This window comes from Chanos chanos, chromosome 3, assembly GCF_902362185.1.
Source record: "Chanos chanos chromosome 3, fChaCha1.1, whole genome shotgun sequence".
NCBI classification, from domain to species: Eukaryota; Metazoa; Chordata; class Actinopteri; order Gonorynchiformes; family Chanidae; genus Chanos; species Chanos chanos.
The window spans coordinates 55,678,338-55,698,820 of record NC_044497.1 but is presented as its reverse complement, the minus strand read 5'-3'; the positions used below and the strand labels follow the sequence as shown (position 1 = coordinate 55,698,820).

Sequence of the window (20,483 nt, the reverse complement as noted above, 5' to 3'; positions counted from 1 at the left end):
GACTAAAGCAGTGTACAGCAGGGAATCCTACAGGAAAAAAATCTATTGAGTGTAGTTTTGAAAAGACAGAATCAAATCACTCTTTGTTTATGGATATAAAGAAAGCAATTCATCTTCATAACATAGTTTTTTGTACTCAGTCATGTCTTGAAGAAAATATGGGGGGAAAAATCACATTTCACGCTGAAGTTCATTGACTAGTAATCATAAACCCTCCATAACTGGATTATTGCTATAATGTAAGAAAAACTAATGCCTCCAAACACCATCCTCTCCATAGTCTGTGGTTGGTTCATTCCACTGAGCAGGTATGCAGTGCCATTCTTCCTCTCATCTGAATAGGCTGAGATGATAGTGCCCTCCATAAGAACCGCATTCACCACACTCAGGAATGGCAAATCCCCTTTTTTGTGTTCTATAACGTTATATTTGCCAACTTTCAACTGCTCAATAGTGTCCTGTGGGCAAAAGAGGTTTTGCTTAAGAATGCTGTTGTGATGTTGTCCCCTAATAGCTTGAGCACATGTTTCTAATGGATCTAGTGCTTGAAAGAAACGTATCTTTATCATGTGATGTTTGGAAATCTATGTGCGAAGGGATCTTACCAGATTAAAACCTTCCTCAACATTCAGTGAGTTGTTGGACCCTAACCACAGGACTGGGGCAGAGATGGCCTTTTCCAGGTTCATGCCAAGCCACAAGTGGTTGATGAGTGACTGGATGTAACATATGTTTGTATGAGAAAGGTTACTGTTACAGTTTCAGTGCAGCATTTATAACTTCTCAACCCAAAGTGCTTTAATCATTCGGTTACATTTAAAACTAGATGTGACTAATCAATCAGCAAACTAGGCCCACACAGTGTCTGAGAAAGCAAGGAATCTATCATGCTTGAGAATGTTCTTTTCCAAGTTTGGGAAAAAAAGATCTGAAAAGTCAAGATTGAATTAAGCTGAATTAATACCAGGGTCACCGCTGGGGTGATCTTAGTCCCTCCAGAACCTCCAATAACTAGAATTTTTTTGGGGGTTTTGCTCTTGGACTTAAGGATCGCAGGGGTCATTGAGGAGGGAGGTCTTTCTCCTGTAATGAACAAAAAAGAAGTATCACTCTTTGCTTACATATTTTTAGCCTACAAAAGCAATATAATAATTATTTACAATATGTCCATGAGAGAACAAATAAATATAAATATTGAATTTTATCAAATGGAAAACAACAATCTTGATAAAGCAGAACTGATTCAAAACAGGTTTCACAATTTATAGTCACCAGGAGAAAGTTTCTGTTCTTTGCCGTTATGACAGAAATCTTGTAGTTGATTGTTGAGGATGATGCCTGTTTTAGGGGAATATATCATGGAACCAAAGCTAGAGGAGCAAAAGGAAAAATTGCACTTTTTTATAATGTAGGTATTTATTCGATATACAACCGGCTCTGCCTTTTGTATTTCAAAACCTTCTGATGCATTTTTGCATTCTATATTGGATTAATTAACATTAATAAATCTGAAGGACTGTTATAATTCTCGTCTCCTCTTTCCACAGGTTCCACCATTCAGCGTTCTGCATCACCGGTCTACTAATCAACAACTTGGTCACATATTCTCTTAATTGTTTGACTCACGGTTCATTGATAGAACTGGTGACAGACACAGCAGTGCCATCCTGTGCTATGACAGATACATGGGAAGTGCCTGGATGATTCAGTGATGATGATTGGTTGTAAAACAAAGGATCATGATGAAGATTGATCTCCTTCCCTGACATAGCAGCAAACATCTTGTTTTTCAACTTTTCAGCCTCCTGAAAAGAAACACCTGGATTTGCTGAATAGAACTTCCAGATGCTAGTGTGCCGTCAAAGCTTTCAGAATCGACTTTTCTACTCAAATCACAGTTAATATCATAAAGACTGAGATTGTTGGTTCATAAGTTTACACTGGAGGAAAGGCCAACAAACAGGCATTGGTTGAATATGCTGTGTACAGAGAATATTCTAAGCCATTCTCTGCAGTGGCACTAAAATTACTTTAACATTTTATAATGTCCCTGGAATAACCATAGTATTTTTGGTTAAGCCTAATAATGCCAACTCCTCACTCTGATTATGTGAAAGTTTGGGTCCTTAATCACTGATCTTTTTCCTTCTGCAATTTTTGATGCCTCTGCAAATTTGTGGTACAGCAGTGTTGGGTGCCCTTGAAAACAAGTTGGAGTCAATTTGTATCCTGGAAAGCAAAGAAAATATAAGAACAATACAAACTGTTTTAGCTCAGACTTTCAAAATAGCCTACTATGTTCCACAAGTTGAATTCACAACTACAGCACAATGTAGCAGGAATGTTCCATAACAAATCTCTGCATTAGTTAAACACAATTACAATTGACACTGGACTGGCGTAATGTACAGTTTATCAGTAAACATGACACAAGATCTGTTATTTGACAGAATTACAAAAATAAAACATGCATTTTAGAAAACAATTTGATAGTTTGTAATGTCATCCTTTAATTAAACTACCTTGAAATAGGAAACCTCATGTTTGTTCACAAACTTTATTTTTTTCAACAATTTGCCTTTATCCTAAATTTTTGTATTCCTCATGGTACATCCATTTCCTTAGATCGGGCTGTAACATATATAGCAGAAACTTTTCCTTTACAAAGATCATAATTTAGCTATTGTGCTATATTTTGCTGTGTTTCACACTTTCTACCCAACTTGAAAGAGTCCTATGCTCTGGGTTTAATTTCACTAATATGTCAAGCTGAGAGACTGAAGCTTTGTTATCCCTCCACTTTGGCTTCTTCTCTGTATAACATAATTTTTCAAGAAAAAAAATGTTTGAAATGTTTGAGGTTGGTTAAATTTTGTAAGGAAAGTTTTAATTCTAGCTTAATTGCACAAGACACCACATCTGATGTCTTATCTGTGAAAAAATTATAGTGTAAGGCATAGAAGGTTTTACATTTATAGGTGGCCAGTGTACCATAACTACTCCCTAGTGTTGAATTCCAGGCAGACTTCGAGGCCACTCTCCAAGAATGTCATCCATTCATAGCAACCATAGTTCACGGCTGCTTTCTGGATTCAAGTTGCCTTGTGTGAAATCTTTATGCTCCTCTGGAGATAAGTAACCAGAATGAATCAGCCTAAATGTGACCTACATGAAGCTGGCAAATGCAAGAATCAATAAACAGACTTTTTTTGGAGTATTTTGTGTAGGATGTTTGTATTGTGCTTAATGTTTGTATTTTGTGGTATGTAATCTCCAGATGATGTGCTGTGCTAGCTTTATTATGGCCTAGTTACTGGAGTATAGTTATGTAGCGCTCCATTTCATTGGTCTTTATGGATTGTGTATTTAATAAAACTGATTTCCTTGGATGCCTTAAGCTTTTTAGAAGACCATACATCAGGTTACTATGAATGTTGAAGAATTGCTCATAGAAAACTTTATGATTGTGACAGTATCAGTATAAATCGTTTATGGGAATTACACTGGCCCACTGTTTTCATATAGTTTTTTTATACTGTACCGCTAACCAGTATCTCCAGTCAATTAAGACCATCACAAATCATTGTTTTTGGGTGTGTTTAGTAATTTAAAGTAATTCACCAACATTATTTAAACTAGGCTGACATACCTTCCATGACGTTGAGGATAAAGCTGACAAGAGCGCCTCCTGCAGGTGGAGGAGGGAAGAACATTTCATACTCTCCAAATGGTACCATCCATGCTTCACTTTTCTCCACTCTATAGCCTCTCAGGTCTTCTAACATTAACTTTCCACCTTAAAATACACACAAATAGTTTGAAATTTTATTGTAATTCAGTTAAGATTTTTTTCTTATTTTTATTGTCAGATCAGGTAGATTTTATCATTTTTATATTGTGTATATTGATATTAAAGTGAAGACAAGAAATGACATGATCAGGTTCACATTACTATGACATACATTAACAAAACAGTTTACTTTACAGGTTTGTCTCAGAAGGACATGTGTCACAATCCCTTCACCTGCATTTTTCACATCATCGATTAAGTCCTCTGCAATTTGGCTCATTGAGAAAAAATTTTCTCCTTTTTGCCTGGTAGAAATACTTCTCAGGGTATTTGCCAGTGTTGTGTAATTCAGAATAGTACCTGGTGGCAGCAGCTTTTTGTTTTTGTCACAAAACAATTCACTGTGGAACGAAACAGTTATAACCATCATAATATAATAGTTCTTATCTATGAGAAGATTCTACAGGAGAAAGTTATGGTCAAAACAAATGCTACAGAAAAAAAAAAAATATTGTTTGCATAAAATTTTATCTTTGTGAAGCATTTACAAAACCTCTGATCAACAGACTATGACTTCACCTTCAATAAACTGACAGACTGAAGTGAGTCATAGTTCAGTGCAGTTAGCCAGGCTTTGGCATAGGGAAGGGGCTCTCAACCTTTTTTGCCCAGCTGAACCAAAGTCATCTTCCCCAAGTATCCCCTTGAGATAATAATAATAATAATAATAATAATAATAATAATAATAATAATAATAATATGTTTATTTAGAGCCCAATATCACTATGTATAGTCTCAAAGGGCTTTAACAAAGTCAAATAAAAATTATATTATCCATAAGTTCAAGAAAATAGATAAGTCTTTAGTCTGGTTTTAAAGGTATGGAGAGAGTTTTCCTCCCTAACTTCTGTAAGTAAAGCACTCCAGAGGAAGGGAGAGCGGTAGGAAAAGGCTCGGTTGCCAGTGGACTTCTTTTTAAGTCTTGGAGTGACTAATATTCCAGAATCTTGAGAGCGCAGGGTGCGAGGTGGGTTACAGGGTGTAATTAAGCCAGACAGGTAGGAGGGCACAAGCCCATGTAAAATTTTATATGTTAATAAAAGGACCTTAAAATCTACCCTTGCATGAATTGGGAGCCAATGAAGGGAAGCCAGCACAGATGTAATGTGATCAAACTTCCTTGTTCTGATCAGAATTCTGATTGAATAAATTAATTTGCATATTATGATGAATTAAGTCTATTTTTTGCGAGAAAAATTCAACAAAATCGTTTGCAGTAAAAGGGCTAGATTGAGGGGAGTGATTCTGGGTAAGTTTAGATACTGTACAAAAAAGGAACCTGGGATTATTTTTGTTAATATCTTCACCACATAAATTTAACTTGACATTGACTGTCATTTTCATCATAGTTTTACTGCCTACAGCACTGCCATGAACCGCTGGTTGAAAAACCCCTGGTATAGGGGGTCTGCAGAGAAAACCCAGTGCTCTGGTAGTGAATCACATAGTTTACTGAGCTAGTGTGCGTTCTATCTTTACAGTGCCCAAGATGAATTTCCATTGACATAGTTTGTCATCAAAAATTAATTAATGTCAAAAATAACTGTGAGTGCATTGCCTGGCAATGTGTAAAACTGACGCACATAATTTGTCATAAATATTGTTTTAATGTGAACAAAATTCAGTGTCTAGGTGTAAAAATTTACAAAATTGCTATCACTAATCTTCATCCACCCGTAATCTTAACCACTGGAATGTTTAATCATGACTGTGTGTGTGTGCCATCGTTGAATGAAATGACAGCAGACTTATGATACTGAAATGAATATTAGAACTGAAAAAGGAGAAATTGTGGCCTCCAAAGGATGATGTATGTAACTACAACTGTCTGACATAAGTGAAGTTGTCACAATGTGGTAAAGAGGCTGGATGCAGGTACATGTTTGTGACGGAGGGCTCTGTCGGTAACCACAGCGGCACTTTTGATTGACACCCAAACGCATTACATTCCCCTCCCCGTTTGTAGTTAGACGCTTCTGTGAGTGCACGCACAGAATTAGCGGCTAAATATGTTCCATTTGCATACACGCAATCACAACCACAACATAATTCATCCCGGTCCTACATAACACACATCTACACAGACACAAAAATCCATTTAAAGCCTTGTTTATTGTCTTATCTGTTCGTTGTTTTGAGGATCTTCGTTTGTCGTTGTTTGTAAATGCGCGCTATGTTCGTCTACTGGCTTCCGTGTTAACTGTTGGAGTTCCTGGCTATGGATGCTGCAAAAGGCCAAACTAAGTCGGAATTTCCCTGATGGTTTTAAAGCTTGGGGGGTGGCTCTTTCGCGCCACGAGCTGGTGGGGCAAACCATGTACGAGTGTCAGAACATGAAACATATGAATGAAATGGATTATGGAATGGTTATTTTAAATGTTGTGACATTTCATCATCAATGTGGGGTGTACAAATTAAATGTGATTTTTAGAAATGCCTCAAATTATAACAGTGGGGGAAAAAAAGGAGGAAAAATGTATTTGGTGGTCAAGCCTCCAATATGGTATGAGCTAGGGACGGGGCTTAGGGTAAAAGAAGAGCCCCGGGGTACCTAGAGACGGAGAGGGTAGTTGGGAGAACTCGGTCATGGTAGGGCCATTGAGAGGAGTAGATAGTAAATCGTGTGTGTATATACCTGTAAATTTGAATTCTTTTTGTTTTTGCTTTGTCTTTTGTTTTCTGAAATTTAAAAACGTATTTTGCACTTTTGGAATTTTTTTTTGTTTTTTCACGGAATTTTGCGTTGTTGGGCTGTTTGGGGAAACACTGTAAATAAAACACCATTGCACTGAAGTGCTATTGCGGCGGAGCCAGTCATTTTTTTGTTCAAACCACCCACGAATCACGTCACTCCACGACAATGTTAGTTGATTCTTTATTTCCAAAGGATACGATTAAAAAGTAACGAAACTTACAGAGTGGCGTCTTCTAAAGCAGGGGAAACAGAGAACCAACGTGACGTGGGGTTCAAACCCAAAACAATGCAAGACAAACAAGAAACAAGGAACAGAAATGAGCAGGGCGTGACAGAAGTATTTCCCACGGGACTTTAAGGCTTGAATATTAGGGCTTGAATATACTCATGAATATTTAACACAAGTGCCAAGAGACCAGGTAAGTCACAATTTGCAGACCTCAGAATTTGGACGTATAATGTATTAAGTAGTACTGAGCAGAATTCATTGAAATAAATTAGGGATGCGATACATCAGTGGGTCTGCGTATAAAGTGACGTCTCTGTGCCACTGTCATAGAAGCATCCTCTAGCTAATCAAATACCTCTTAATAGAGGACCCAATAAATTACATATTTACATTATGATACAGACTTTCACATCCTACACAGACAGTTGTAATGAATGTTAGCTACATTGACTGGATGAACAGAGACAATATCAATATGACTGTTTTGAGATTCAGTGACTTTTCAGCTCTGCATTCTTTATTGCTCTAAACTCCAAACCTGAAGTTTCTTATACATTACTGCCAGCGGCTATGCACTGCATTTCTTTTCATGCTGTGCAAGTCACAACATTCACAGGCCTAAAGCACCACTGCAAGATCCTGTTAATCACAAAACAAAATTTAGACTGTTGAAACAGAGCCCTTCATGTTACATGTGAAACACAAAAATGAAAGAAGTCTACATACCATAAGTTAGATTCGTTAGACATCAGTCTGTCTTTCTTTCCCTCCAGATATCGATGAGAATAATTTGATAGTGGAACACCCTCTTCAGCGAGGCTGATGACAGGTTCAAATAATTCTTTCCATTGTAGTTTTCCATACTGATCGTGCAACCTCTCATAAGCCCGCAGCTCCCCAGGAACACCAATCCACCTGGCAGCTAAAGACAACACAAGACACAAAATGTGACCAGGTAACACACACTCAATTTATCTTATGGTGTATGATATGTCATTATGTTGCTTTAGAAAGTTTGGATTTCAAAGACTAACAAGCAATGCGAGGCCAACCAACCCAGCTGCCAAAACATCATACTTCAATAATATTGACTTCATCATCGAAATATATGTATGTTGCTTGTGTGATAATAAAATTAAAAAAACAAAAATACATTACTGCAGTTGAGCATGGTGCTTAAAGAATAGCTGCACTTGATTACCTTCCTGAATGGGTGAGGGTTTCTTGTCACAGTACTTTAGAAGGTCCTTGTCTAGTATCCTGGGGACGGTTTCTTTCGCATTGAAGACTTTGACACGGTCTGTGGATCAGTCAGTCAAAGATGGTGATATTTATACACACACACACACACACACACACGTGTATATATATATATATATATATGAGAGAGAGAGAGAGAAAGAGATTTAAACATATAAAAATGCCAGGTGTGTGGGCAAAAGAGGCTAGCAGAATTTATAGTGCCATTCTAAGATTTGTAAATTAAGCAAGGGTATACTCACCATCTTTATCTAGCACAGTAAAAACAGAACCTCCACCCAGGCCCATACTCTGTGGGTGGACCAGTGGGGTACACAGCAGAGTGGCAATAGCAGCATCCACAGCAGACCCACCCTTTGCCAGAATATTACTGAGATACAATAGCGCACCAATTATATAACTGGACAAACACTGTGCTTTTAAAAGGTATATGTTCATGCCCAACCCTCATCTCAAAACTGGACTACTACAACTTTTTCCTGGCAGGCCTACGAGCATGCAACATGTATTTATGTAGCAGAGAGAAACATGTATTTATGCGACAGAGAGCTCATTAATGGCTGTATGCTTAGTTTGGTTTCTGTCTATCTCAGAAGTCACTTTGGATGAAGTGTCTGCAAAATGAATAAATGTAAAGGTAAAACTTTGCATTGTGCAGCAGAAAACCATACAGTACAGAACATTCTTTAATCATTAGAAATTTTTATTTTCACTATACTTAAGATATTTTCAGTGGTTAAAGAAATATTGAGAGGAATAAGCTGTTGATCATTTGCACTAAATCAAAAAAGTATCAGTTTGCTCACCAGCCAATTTCTGAACATGTTGCAGAATCTGCTGCCACCGCTCCAATGTAATGTGGAGGTTGGTCAGATCTAGGAATTGCCATGAGAAACAATGATTATTTTAATTCTGTATTTCTTCTATTATTGACATTGTTATTTCTGATTTGTAGATTTGTTTTGTAATGTCATGTTATGAATTTTGATTAGCAGGGAAAAACTCTCCCTGACATTCTTCAAGGACGCCCTGTTGAGTTTACAGTAAACAAACCAAAGCGGTTTTACTGCAGTGAGGACGAGAAAGCTAGTACACTGTTTGTAATGATGTGATAGACCCTGGAAAAATGAGACAGCAATTAACGAAGGCATAATAAATGTTATTTTCCAAGATCACCTTGAATCCAAAACAGGTTTCAGTAAATTAAACACACAAGTTTAACAACTTTTCAACATGCTTTGCCTATAGACAATGGACTTCTTTTCTCACGTCTTTAATACACTATAATTGTGTAATCAAAATAGATTCCCTGCGCAAATTGTACTTGTGAAATACCCACAATGATGCACAGGAGCATTACATTTTCCATTTATTTAATAAAAATAAATTTTATATACAAATGAAACAAAATAAACAATCAAAACCCTCACCCACTGGTTACATCACTCCTGGAGCAGGTAAGATTCACCCCCAGGGCTGATCCCTGCACTAGAAGGATGATGAGCATTTTTAGTGGTGACATGTTGCATTGTGTTCATTACAGAATGGGCTCCTGAGAAGTCTATGAATAAATGCCTCCACTTGTTTCACTGACAGGAAACGGGAAGAGAGATTAAACAGCCGCGATGTTATGATATGGATTTGGGTACTAGAGACAAAGCATTAAAAAAAACGGCTGGGCAGCACCTTCCCTGACAAATCAGAAAGCGCGATTTACTATGATAAGTTCTTGCAGCACAGGTGACTATACTGCTATGCTCCAGCTCAGCAGAATTCTGATCATTTGTCCATTGCTGCTTCTGCCAGACACTATAAGCGACTGGGATTTTTTAGCTATTTGTGCAAAGTCCAGTAGTTAGCTTTACTCAGCCTTCCATGTGATTCACATCAATCACTAGTTTCTTGGATATGTGTAGTTAGCTGATTGTGTGCCTGTGTTGTTACATATTTCTTTCTGTGGTTTTTGTCCACAGTGTGTGTTTTCCCAAGTAAAGTCCTCATTTACTTGTGTCCCTTCTTACCTGTGTCTCCACAGTTCTTTGTGTGAAAGCTATTGATATCACAGAACTTTATCCTGTGAGTGTTGCCGTCATTTATTCAAGAGCTCAAAAACTAATGCTGCAGTTTTCTCTTTGAAATTCCAATTTTCTGACTGTTTCATTTAGCAGACATTCTTATTCAGTGTAACAAACAAAAAGTGTATCGCAGTTGAAATTCAGCATTAGGTTCTGAAAAAGCAGAGGAACTGAAGGAGGACAGTAGGGATGTTGAAGTTCGTGGAGTATATCGTGAAGTCTCATGGCCATCTTGTTGTATTAATGGCAATAACTTGCAAAAGTCCAGTGCAGTTTTGAGAGAGAGCTTTTATTTTGTTAAAATTTGCAACGGAATGTGGCAAACATTTCTCTCTAATATGTGTGCTTTACTTCAGTGAATATTATCCCAATAATCGTGACAGCTTTCCCACACTTTTTACCACTGTTTCCACAGTTTCCGCAGTTTTCATTTCTCCTTACTGCCAGAAGTCTTTGTCATGGTACAACTCCTGTGTTAGCGTGAGAGAATGAGAATACATAATCAGATGTATGATGTAAAACACAGCTTCTATTCACCTGCCAAATTTACATGTCTCTCTACAGAACATCTTCCCACTTCCCTTTTTATCAGACTAGTGGGATCTGTTTAATGATTTGCAAATTAAATGTGTAACCTCTCGTCTCTGATCAGACACCATTTGTTTCTCATGTTCATTTTATATTACAACAGACTGTTTATTCATTTATGTATGTCGGTTTCTTGTTAATTCTTTCTCACCTGAATGTAATTGACTGGCTGTGGATTTATATGTTTGTTTGTTGCTATAAGCTGTCATTATTGAAACTAAGAAGATTTGAGGTCATAACAGCTGAGCTAAAATAAGAAATTCTCGCTTTCGTCTTCGACGTCCTAGTAACATGGACTGCAAAACCGGTAGGGCTGGTAGGGCCCGGGCCCTACCTACTTTTGAACATCAAACATGTAAAAAAACAAAAATTGAAGCCATCAGTAGCCACATGTATCATGCACTGCTTCCCAATGTGCCCCCACACAGCCTCATCAGAAAGCAATAAATTCTGTTAACTAAAAATGTATTGGCTAATTGTGTCATGTGAGGTGAATTGAATTTTCACACACCAAGGCTGCTCCCTTCAAACAGCTAATGTCAAACCAGCACTTCATTCTGTGTTTGTCTAGTTAGCTTTTACTGAATAATGAAACGGCAAAAAATAACAGATTTTATCGGGGCAATGCCAACGGCAGTTTTGGGGATTGCCAGGGACTTGCCACCCAGCACAGTGACAGACGGGGACAGTTTCTTTTTCAAATTCTATATGGTAGGACTTATTCGTTAGTCTCTTTAAAAGATTCAATCTTTAAAAAGATTGAATTGAATTAATTATCTGTTAGCTGTAATATCGTAGCAATCATATAAGCGGCTCTGGAAGTCAAGTAGGTTCAGAGCCAGGGAGCGGGGGTGGGGTCCCATGCCTAGTAATATTATATTGCTTCCATTAACTATTTTTTTTAAACTTGTCCTCATTCTATTCACAGAAAATAATTATGTCAAACATAGTTATATGTTAAATGTATGTATTCACAAATTCATTACGTTGTAATGAAAGAATCTTTTCTTCCACTCTGAGGTTTTCCAGTTTCCCAACGGAAAACAACAGAATCTTAATGACTCTTTAATGGAAGTCTTTTATACCATTTATACCTAACCCTAACCCTAACCCTACCACAAAACCAAAAGAAACTGGCAAGTGGAATCAATGTTCAGTAACACATGGGAAGAAACCACACCAGATCCATATTTTTATTCCAAACAAGAAAAAAGAAATCGATCCAGGGTTTAGTCATATTTTCAATGAAAGTTATTTTTCTCAGGCTAAACTGTCAGCTGTGTCTCATATATTCTGTGTGATGGAGATGCTGTCCTAGTATCAGTATTTTTATTGGCCCTTTGACATCAACAACAAAGAGAACACAAGAAGACGAACACAAAACCTAAAAATCAGGATCTGAAAGAGAACGTAACCCTAAAATTAGACTTGATAATGAGTATGTCTTTTGTGTTTCATATGTAGTTATAATTCAGTCAGTGTCTTACTGTGAGGAATATACTGTAGATTCCAGATTACAAAGAAACATTGTCAATTGCTGACACTACTTAGTTGTGTCTTTCAAAAATATTTATCTGGTTTAAGAATGTTTTCCAAGCAATGAATAATTCACTGAAATTATACAGAGTGTTTGTAAGTAGTTCCTTAGCAACCAGACTCTTTAAGTAGCCTGTGTGGACTACTGATTGGATAATTCCAATTGGCATTCAGCAAGGATTGGTGTTGGCCAGTAAGGCCTAAATCCTGACAATCCTGTGTTATGCATGTGTTCTTTTTTCTTTTTTTTTCTTTTTTCATTTGTGCATGTGTAAATGTTGACGGTTTTAAGAGGTAAATAGATCATAACTTCTTTGTTTTAAGGTTCTGGGCTCTATATTTTTTTACTTGAGTTTCAATGAAATGAGGGTGACTGAATTTTTAAGTCAAGCAGATGATGCCATTTCATCGTAGAAACAGGAAGATGTTTAAAAGTCACTACAATTCAAATTGTATATTTTGAGGTCTCTCGCTGTCTACCTGAGAAATGTTTTCTAAATTAAACCTAATCTTATTGACCATTTTAAAATCTTATCAAGATACAGTTCGATAATTTTAGTGACAAAAATAATATTCAGTTTATGTGAAATAAAAAATCTGTAATATCAAATAACCAACTGCCATTTCTATAATTTCTGAAAGAAAGTTGGATAAAATACTAAAATTGTGTTTATGTGAGGCTCTGTACACACTGTGGCAACAAATTCCTTGTAAAAGGACAATAAAGACTCTTATCTAATCTAATTTAATCTAAAATCAGTCATTTGTTTTCAACAGTACATTAGTTGTGAACACATATTTTTACAGTTAGACCAAATCTGTGGCAAATCTTGTGTTGAATTATAGTGATGTCTCTTCTCCTATATTAAACACACAGAACTGTCCACAGGGAGACCCAACTCCTACTGCAGTGCCTAATGTGATCACAGCAGAAAAATATGGATATGTATCTTAAAGACAAGCCAAAAGAAAGCATGCACTGTGTACTTAATGATTATGTATGTATAGTGGCAAATTTTTTAAATTTTAATTAATTTCATTATAATTAAGCCATTTCTTTCACACGGGCATGATAAAAAGGTCCTTTCGGACTCGTATCCATATCCGACGATAATTTCTATCATCCACCCAAGTTGTGCTGCAGGCTACTCACGAGAGCAGATCCAGATGAGTGTTGATGTCGTTTATTCTCAAGTATCACCAAGTAAACAGAATCAGGTCCAGCAGTTACATCACTCCTCTTTCACAGTTCTTGCAGTTGTGGTATAAAAGTATCTACTCAGTCACATAGTTTCATTTTTCTGACCAGTCTAATCTCTACCCATGTGCAATAGGGTATCTACAATAAACCAATACAATATCAGCATATCAAATGAGCCTTACTTCCACAAAACATTAGACAGCATGCAGTATAAAAAATGTTTATCATCGGAATGTGAAAATGCATTTATGTGCAGTTGCTGTCCATGTACAGGAGAGGGGCATGTGTTGACAAGCCCAATTACTTAATAAATTTAATCAATCAAATTTAACAAAACAATATCTAACAAACGATAGCCTATTTGATATGCTAATAAACCCATTTACTTTATTTACATAGGCTACATAACAAGCTTATCCTGTAATACAGTTTACTTACCCCTCCCTTTCTTTTTAAACATTGCTTTTCTACATTATTTACAGTTACATTATTAAACTCATGGACCACCTGCAATGCCTTCATGGACACACACACACACCATACACACACTATCTGTTTCTATCTATGTGAGTATTAGAACTTCTGTAACTGCATATATTCTGTGTTTTTCTGCCTCTTCAGCATCCTGAAAGACTTAGTCACAAGAATTACCTTAAGGACCAGTCTGAATACTCACAAGAAAGAGACGTTCAGAGCTGCTGGAGAGTTGGAGAAGGAATGTTGGAGACTGCCCTGTCCCTTTCTTGACCTTCTACTTCTACATTTATTCCTATCTTTTCCTACCTCTACTTCTGTTTTGCACTGTCTTTTGAACAGTTTTTATACTGAATTTTGACAAAATTATCTCTGTCTTAACCTCTTGGCACAGAAACCAATAATTGACCATATCTGCATGTTCTGACTGTTTTAACTTTAATAGCCTATCTACAGATTTACACGTTGCATCGTTAAGGTGGACACTTGGGCCATGGACTGTATTCACTGAGAGTTGTGGAGGAAACATTGGAGACGGTATTCACTGAGAGTTGTGGAGGGAACACTGGAGACTGTATTCACTGAGAGTTGTGGAGGGAACACTGGAGACTGTATTCACTGAGAGTTGTGGAGGGAACATTGGAGACTGTATTCACTGAGAGTTGTGGAGGGAACATTGGAGACTGTATTCACTGAGAGTTGTGGAGGGAACATTGGAGACTGTATTCACTGAGAGTTGTGGGGGAACATTGGAGACTGTATTCACTGAGAGTTGTGGGGGAACATTGGAGACTGTATTCACTGAGAGTTGTGGGGGAACATTGGAGACTGTATTCACTGAGAGTTGTGGAGGGAACACTGGAGACTGTATTCACTGAGAGTTGTGGAGGGAACATTGGAGACTGTATTCACTGAGAGTTGTGGGGGAACATTGGAGACTGTATTCACTGAGAGTTGTGGAGGGAACATTGGAGACTGTATTTACTGAGAGTTGTGGAGGAAACATTGGAGACTGTATTCACTGAGAGTTGTGGGGGAACATTGGAGACTGTATTCACTGAGAGTTGTGGAGAAATGTCGGAGACTGTATTCACTGAGAGTTGTGGAGAAATGTTGGAGACTGTATTCACTGAGAGTTGTGGAGGAATGTTGGAGGCTGCTTTGTCCCTTTCTTAATCTTTTCTCCTGTTTTTTTTTTTTTTTTGCACCCAGCTTTTTAGTTTGCACTGCTTTTTGCATGAGAGTTTTAAAGAGTTTTATTGCATTAATTTAAATTAAATTTAAGATACAGAAATGCCTACTGTAATATGTGAGCACATCAATAAATGACTGTTTAGTATTGTCATATAGTTATTTTGATAGAAAAAGAATTTTCAATGGCAAGGGGGTTTTCTGGTCTAAAAACACAGTTTCTCTTGCAGTGTAACTGGTTGAAAACTGTCGCACCTAATATTGTTTGGCCTGTGACTCCTTATATTTAAAAATCAACCTCTGTATTAATTCATTAAAAGAGACACAAAGATATGAGGAATTTCAAGATTTAACTTTTTAACTCTCTGTGGGAATTAACATCTCCAGTTTAGCGAGAGACCTCATACACACAGGTTCTTCTTCAGAGTGGGTGGTAAGGCCACATTATGTCTGATTATATTTACATCATCAATCCCACTGTTGTGCTGAAATTTCACACAGGGTATTAACAACAGCATGTTTCAAAAATTATTTTAGTAGTTTTAGTAGTAGTAGTAGTAGTAGTAGTAGTAGTATTGTTGTTGTTGTGCAGTTATTCAAAATTTAAGCAATCTGAAGCTAAGCAATCTGAATATTTTTAGTGTTTGCAATGTGGAAAAAAACATTAACCTTGACAAGATCAGCTTAACTGATTTAAACTTAAACACTGGATTTATACTTTAAAACCAGTCACATTGTACCAATGTTTATTATCCACAGTACTCATTTTAAGAGTCATAAACTCTTAAATCAGTCTTAAAGAAGGGCTGAGATTCAGGAATGTAAATTTGCTGGTCGCTGTGTCCGAGATGTTGGGATAGCGATGGATAAAACATCAGTCTTGACATTTCAGAGTGCTTTCTGTATCATGTTGGTATTTATTTATTGCATTGTATGCTTGTTTTGTGGTTAGGAGGCAGATGTGCTTTAAAATATTGTCAAGGAGTTGCAAATTGGAACCAGACAAACTCAGCACACAAGCCGAGATGTGTGTGCTTCAGGTTCACGGCTGACTTCACTGACAGCGGTCGCTAGGGAGGTGTTCATTCTCCTCATTGTAGCCGGCTTTAGCGAAACACTCTGCGGCTTTCCTGTCACACTCACAGATGAACATCTCACACGCGTCGTTGTTGCCTGAGAGAGAACGAGAAAGGGAGATCGAGACTGAGAACGTGGGAATAGCCATATAACCATAAGAATATCATTTTTGCCCTGTCTGGGCTGCAAGCTCAGCTGACCTTGGGAAAAATAACACCTTTAGCTTAGCGTTTCTTTTGACTGAGATGTGCGCTGTTTTAATTCACTCTACTACCCAACGCTACTCTAATAGTGCACTCTACTACACTACGGCATTGTTGGAAAACATATTATGGGCATTTTTGTGATTTTGTACCCCAAAGTTGCTCCACTGACTTTATACACAGACTATGTCCAAGTGTGTATTGGATCCACATGCAGAGAAACGAGGACGGCTCTTCATTAAATGGTATTTAACCCAGGCTCGGTCGACCGGCGCAGTAAAGGGTCAAAATGTAGGGATGAGAGTACTAGTTGAGACTCACTGGTACAGGTGAGGGTCTTGGAGGCCTTGTCACAGGTGAAGGCGTAGATCTCAGTGTAAGGGTTGTCGAGGATGGGCCAACACTCATCATGCTGCATAGCTTCAGAGTAGCACCGGTCGTGAACCTCACAGCATCTGTGGCAAACAAACGTTTCGTCTGTTGGATTCTTTCAGCCAATCAGTTGCCAGCTTGCTGGAAGCACTCATGTTGTGCTTTAGGGAACAGCTGTTCCTCTTTGTACATTTAACAGGACACTGCATTAAATTACTAGTATTTCAGTAAAAAAAAATTACAATTAAATCATTATTCAAAACAGTTCATGCACAACTGTCATCTATCCAGTGGTCTTAAAAAGTCATGTTCGTCCCTAAGTCCCGCCCTCAGACCTGTCGAGTTCGTCCACAGGGGTGCCTGAACCACCCTTTCCACAGTAGCAGCCGTAGTCAGCATAGTCCAGGATGGGCCAGCTGTCCGGCATTGTGCAGATGATCATGTCCCTGAACTGCCAAAGGGCTCTGTAGTCTGGTGAGGCCTGAGCTGCAAAACACCCACATTCACAGCAGTGTTAAACATTACACATTGTAAAATACTATACATTTCATTAACAAGTCATTTACTTCTACAGTTTTAATACTTACTTAAAATTTAAATAGTGGAACATAAAAAAAAAGAAAAAAAAACATTTTCACATGTGACTGGTGGGCTATTTTTATACTCATGCTGCAAGTGACACAGATTCTTGAGAGTCCAGTCAAAACAACTATTTGGACCAGGGCCAGACCCAAGCCTTTATCGGGCCCTAAGCCCCCACCCGCCTCAGCGTCGCCAATACTATTGACTACTGTCAATGCTTGATCATTCACACACCCACTGTAAATCTAACACACCCGCTATCAATTCCATCAATTGCTATCAATTAATATTATGAAAATAAAGTCATAATTTCATGCGAATATTTCAAGGAAAAAATCGTAATATCACAAGAATAAGGGCATAATTGTACGATGAAATAATCATAACATTACGAGAATAAAATCATTAAATTTCTAGGGGAAAAAAAAACATAAATTTTTTGGAAAATACATTACCAGCAACCAACAAAACGGGCGAGAAGACAGCTTGAGCCTGCCTCTGGCAACTGCTGTCTCAGGTGTTGTGCTGTGCCACACACACACCATTTAACAGGTCACTATACTTAATCTTCTTATCATTAAACGCCTGATCAATGCGGTTTTGCTTGTTGAGTAAACACAGGTTTACAGTTCTGTTCCTAATTTTAACATGGGCAGCAGCCTGCCCTTCTGATATTTCCCCTCTAAAATAATACGTGGCCTAAATTACAACTTTATTCTTGTAATATTATGACCTTATTCTCAAAATCTCAGAATATTTTTTTTTCCTCAGTGTGGCCCTAATACTCTGCTGTAAGAACAACAATCAACTACAATTAAAATCATATAACTTAGATAAAAAGAAGGACATATCCTTTTTGTGACATTACTTTTTTGCTGCTTTTTCCATTGACACAGAGGAGAGGACTGTAACCTCACGTTACTCCTCCTGACTGTGCCTGCATCACAATGCCGGTAACGTCCCTTACAGCGCACACGTGCATGAATATACTGTCAGCCGTTGTCAAGAAGGAACTCCCGATCTTGGGAATTCTGACTTGCTAAGTTCAGCTCGGGAGTCCAGACTTTGTGTGAAATGCATTCTGGGAAACTTGACAACCCAAAGTCCACACAAGTCACCTCCTGATGCATCCTTGATAAAACCCACGAATCGAGGACACATTCAGGTATTTGATCTGTGCTTGGCTGAATGCAAACTTTGAATTGGAACAGTACTTCAGCCATGACTGATGATGTTTCACAAGTCCATGAGAACACAAGTACAGAGAAGAACGCATATTGAGAAACAGCTCCCAGCTCTGACAGAAGCAACGGGAATTGATTAAATCAGTAGCATTAGCTAGCCAGCCTGTTAATATAATACCGCGTTTTTGTATGCTTACCACTGACATAAAACATTCAAGCTCCCTAGTGGGACATTTCAAGCGCTCTTGTGAGCGCTCTTGTGAGCGCTCTTGTGAGCCCTCTGGTGGCCACCGGGGCCCTAAGCAGCCACTTAGTTCGCTTATGCGTCGGGCCGGCTCTGATCCAGACCCCCTGGTCAAACACTTACCTACAGAAAGGCCAAAGGCCAAGAGGAGCACAGTGTGAAAGGCATTCATGTTGTCTGGTCCAGAGGGCTGTTCCAAGAGCTCCTTCAGTACAGACTCTTTTTAAACCCAAAGCGTAACCTTGAAGTGTGTGACTGGCCTGGCTAGATAGCTCTGTTTCAGTCTATTGGTTGTAAGGTATCTGTACATTTCAACAGCATATGTGCCCATGGCTGTAAATTCCCACAACTCTGTACTGTTCTTTTTTTTCTTTTTTTTTTTTTTACTATTCTGTTCATGTCCATATCCTGAGTGTTACATATAGCATTTTGTATTACAGTCTGCTAAATCTTGTCATAGTGTGTGTATGTTCCTGGTGTGTGTTCGTTAGACTAATGAGCAGAAGACTGAAAAGGGGATGCTGTAGATCATCAGGTCTCTGTGTATATTTAAGACTGTGGAGCAGGGAGCTAGGAGCTAGGCTAAATCATTTATGGCTAATAGCCAATAACATGCGTTATCAGTGTAATATAGACTTAATTATCCTACACAGACCAGGGCCTCTATTTAAAAAGCCTAAAAACCTGGCAGCATAGGAAATAAATATTCATGAATATTCATGTATTCTCACTTACGACTATTTATTACGTTACCAAGTACTGCACTATGTACAGAAACGACCTTTATTTTATTTTATCTTGCTTTAAATTTTTTTCCCATTTCCTGTTTATCCTCTTATATTCTACTTTTTATTCTATGTTGTGCTTGGTGTGTGCTGACGGTGTTGTTGCGACACTTGAATTTCCCTCAGGATTAATAAAGTATTTCATATTCGTATGAACCGTGTCCGAATGGTTTTTCATCTCATGATGCTGATGATAATAATAATGAAATATCCCAGGCACTTCTAATCTGAGAGCAAAATATCCAATATCACATCCGACCATAGAGACTCCCCTGTAACCTTAGCAGTGATGATCGCTGTAATGTTAGACACCATTCAACAAGACAAATATGGATGATATCCATATCAGTGCTGTGAACTTCAATGATTTTTCACTCCTGTATCCATAAGTGCTCTAGACCCTTCAACTGCTTGTAACTTGTAAATACTGTAGGAAACATCAACCATGTTGATAATACTGAACAAGAATTAAACATTATCAGATGAAAATGTGCTTTTGTTTTCTGTCATTTATTTTGTACATATAACATTGATGTATCTGCCAACCCTTTTTTTTATCCAACTATCTCATGTTATGTGAACATCACAGGTACATGGCACTATTACACATTCTTTGCTCAACTTTATAATTTTGGCTAATATTTATTTCAGTTTCTTTCACATGTAGGGTTTCCATGAGTTTTGGCAGTGCCCAGAATTACCAAAATGCAGTTTATATTCAGCTGCAAACAATGAAAAAGGTTTCCTATTGATCTTAATGTTGAAGAAGACAACACAGTGCTGTTTTAGTTTGTCAAAGCAAGCCTTATACAAGGAATTATTTCTGAACGTTATGGTGGTACCATTGTATATATATACTGAGAGAGCGTTCTAAATTGAGCCTTGGTTGACGCGCTCAAGCACGTATTTTGAATTGATGCAGAGCCGAGTGTATTCG

At 37.8% G+C, this 20,483-nt stretch overlaps 2 protein-coding genes across 2 annotated transcripts in view; both read right to left on the bottom strand.

The window, feature by feature from the left end:
• Positions 1-9,556, bottom strand: part of LOC115807229 (glutathione hydrolase 5 proenzyme-like) — a 39,559-nt gene extending 30,003 nt beyond the window's left edge. Inside the window, exons 1-10 of the mRNA XM_030768099.1 lie at positions 9,465-9,556; positions 8,841-8,909; positions 8,277-8,404; positions 7,976-8,074; positions 7,580-7,696; positions 3,650-3,796; positions 1,627-1,762; positions 1,273-1,370; positions 965-1,083; positions 606-716 (exon numbers count right to left, since the gene is read on the bottom strand). Of these exons, the coding sequence (XP_030623959.1) occupies positions 606-716; positions 965-1,083; positions 1,273-1,370; positions 1,627-1,762; positions 3,650-3,796; positions 7,580-7,696; positions 7,976-8,074; positions 8,277-8,404; positions 8,841-8,909; positions 9,465-9,556 (1,116 nt within the window). The remainder of the gene's footprint in view (positions 1-605; positions 717-964; positions 1,084-1,272; positions 1,371-1,626; positions 1,763-3,649; positions 3,797-7,579; positions 7,697-7,975; positions 8,075-8,276; positions 8,405-8,840; positions 8,910-9,464) is intronic.
• A 6,597-nt stretch (positions 9,557-16,153) lies between these two features.
• On the bottom strand, positions 16,154-18,933 carry LOC115808406 (phospholipase A2, minor isoenzyme-like). Its single transcript, XM_030769767.1, has 4 exons — positions 18,885-18,933; positions 17,087-17,237; positions 16,701-16,834; positions 16,154-16,272 (listed from the first exon to the last, which is right to left on the bottom strand). Exons 1-4 carry the CDS (start codon positions 18,931-18,933, stop codon positions 16,154-16,156), a joined length of 453 nt encoding a protein of 150 aa, XP_030625627.1.
• Between the last annotated feature and the right edge of the window lie 1,550 nt (positions 18,934-20,483).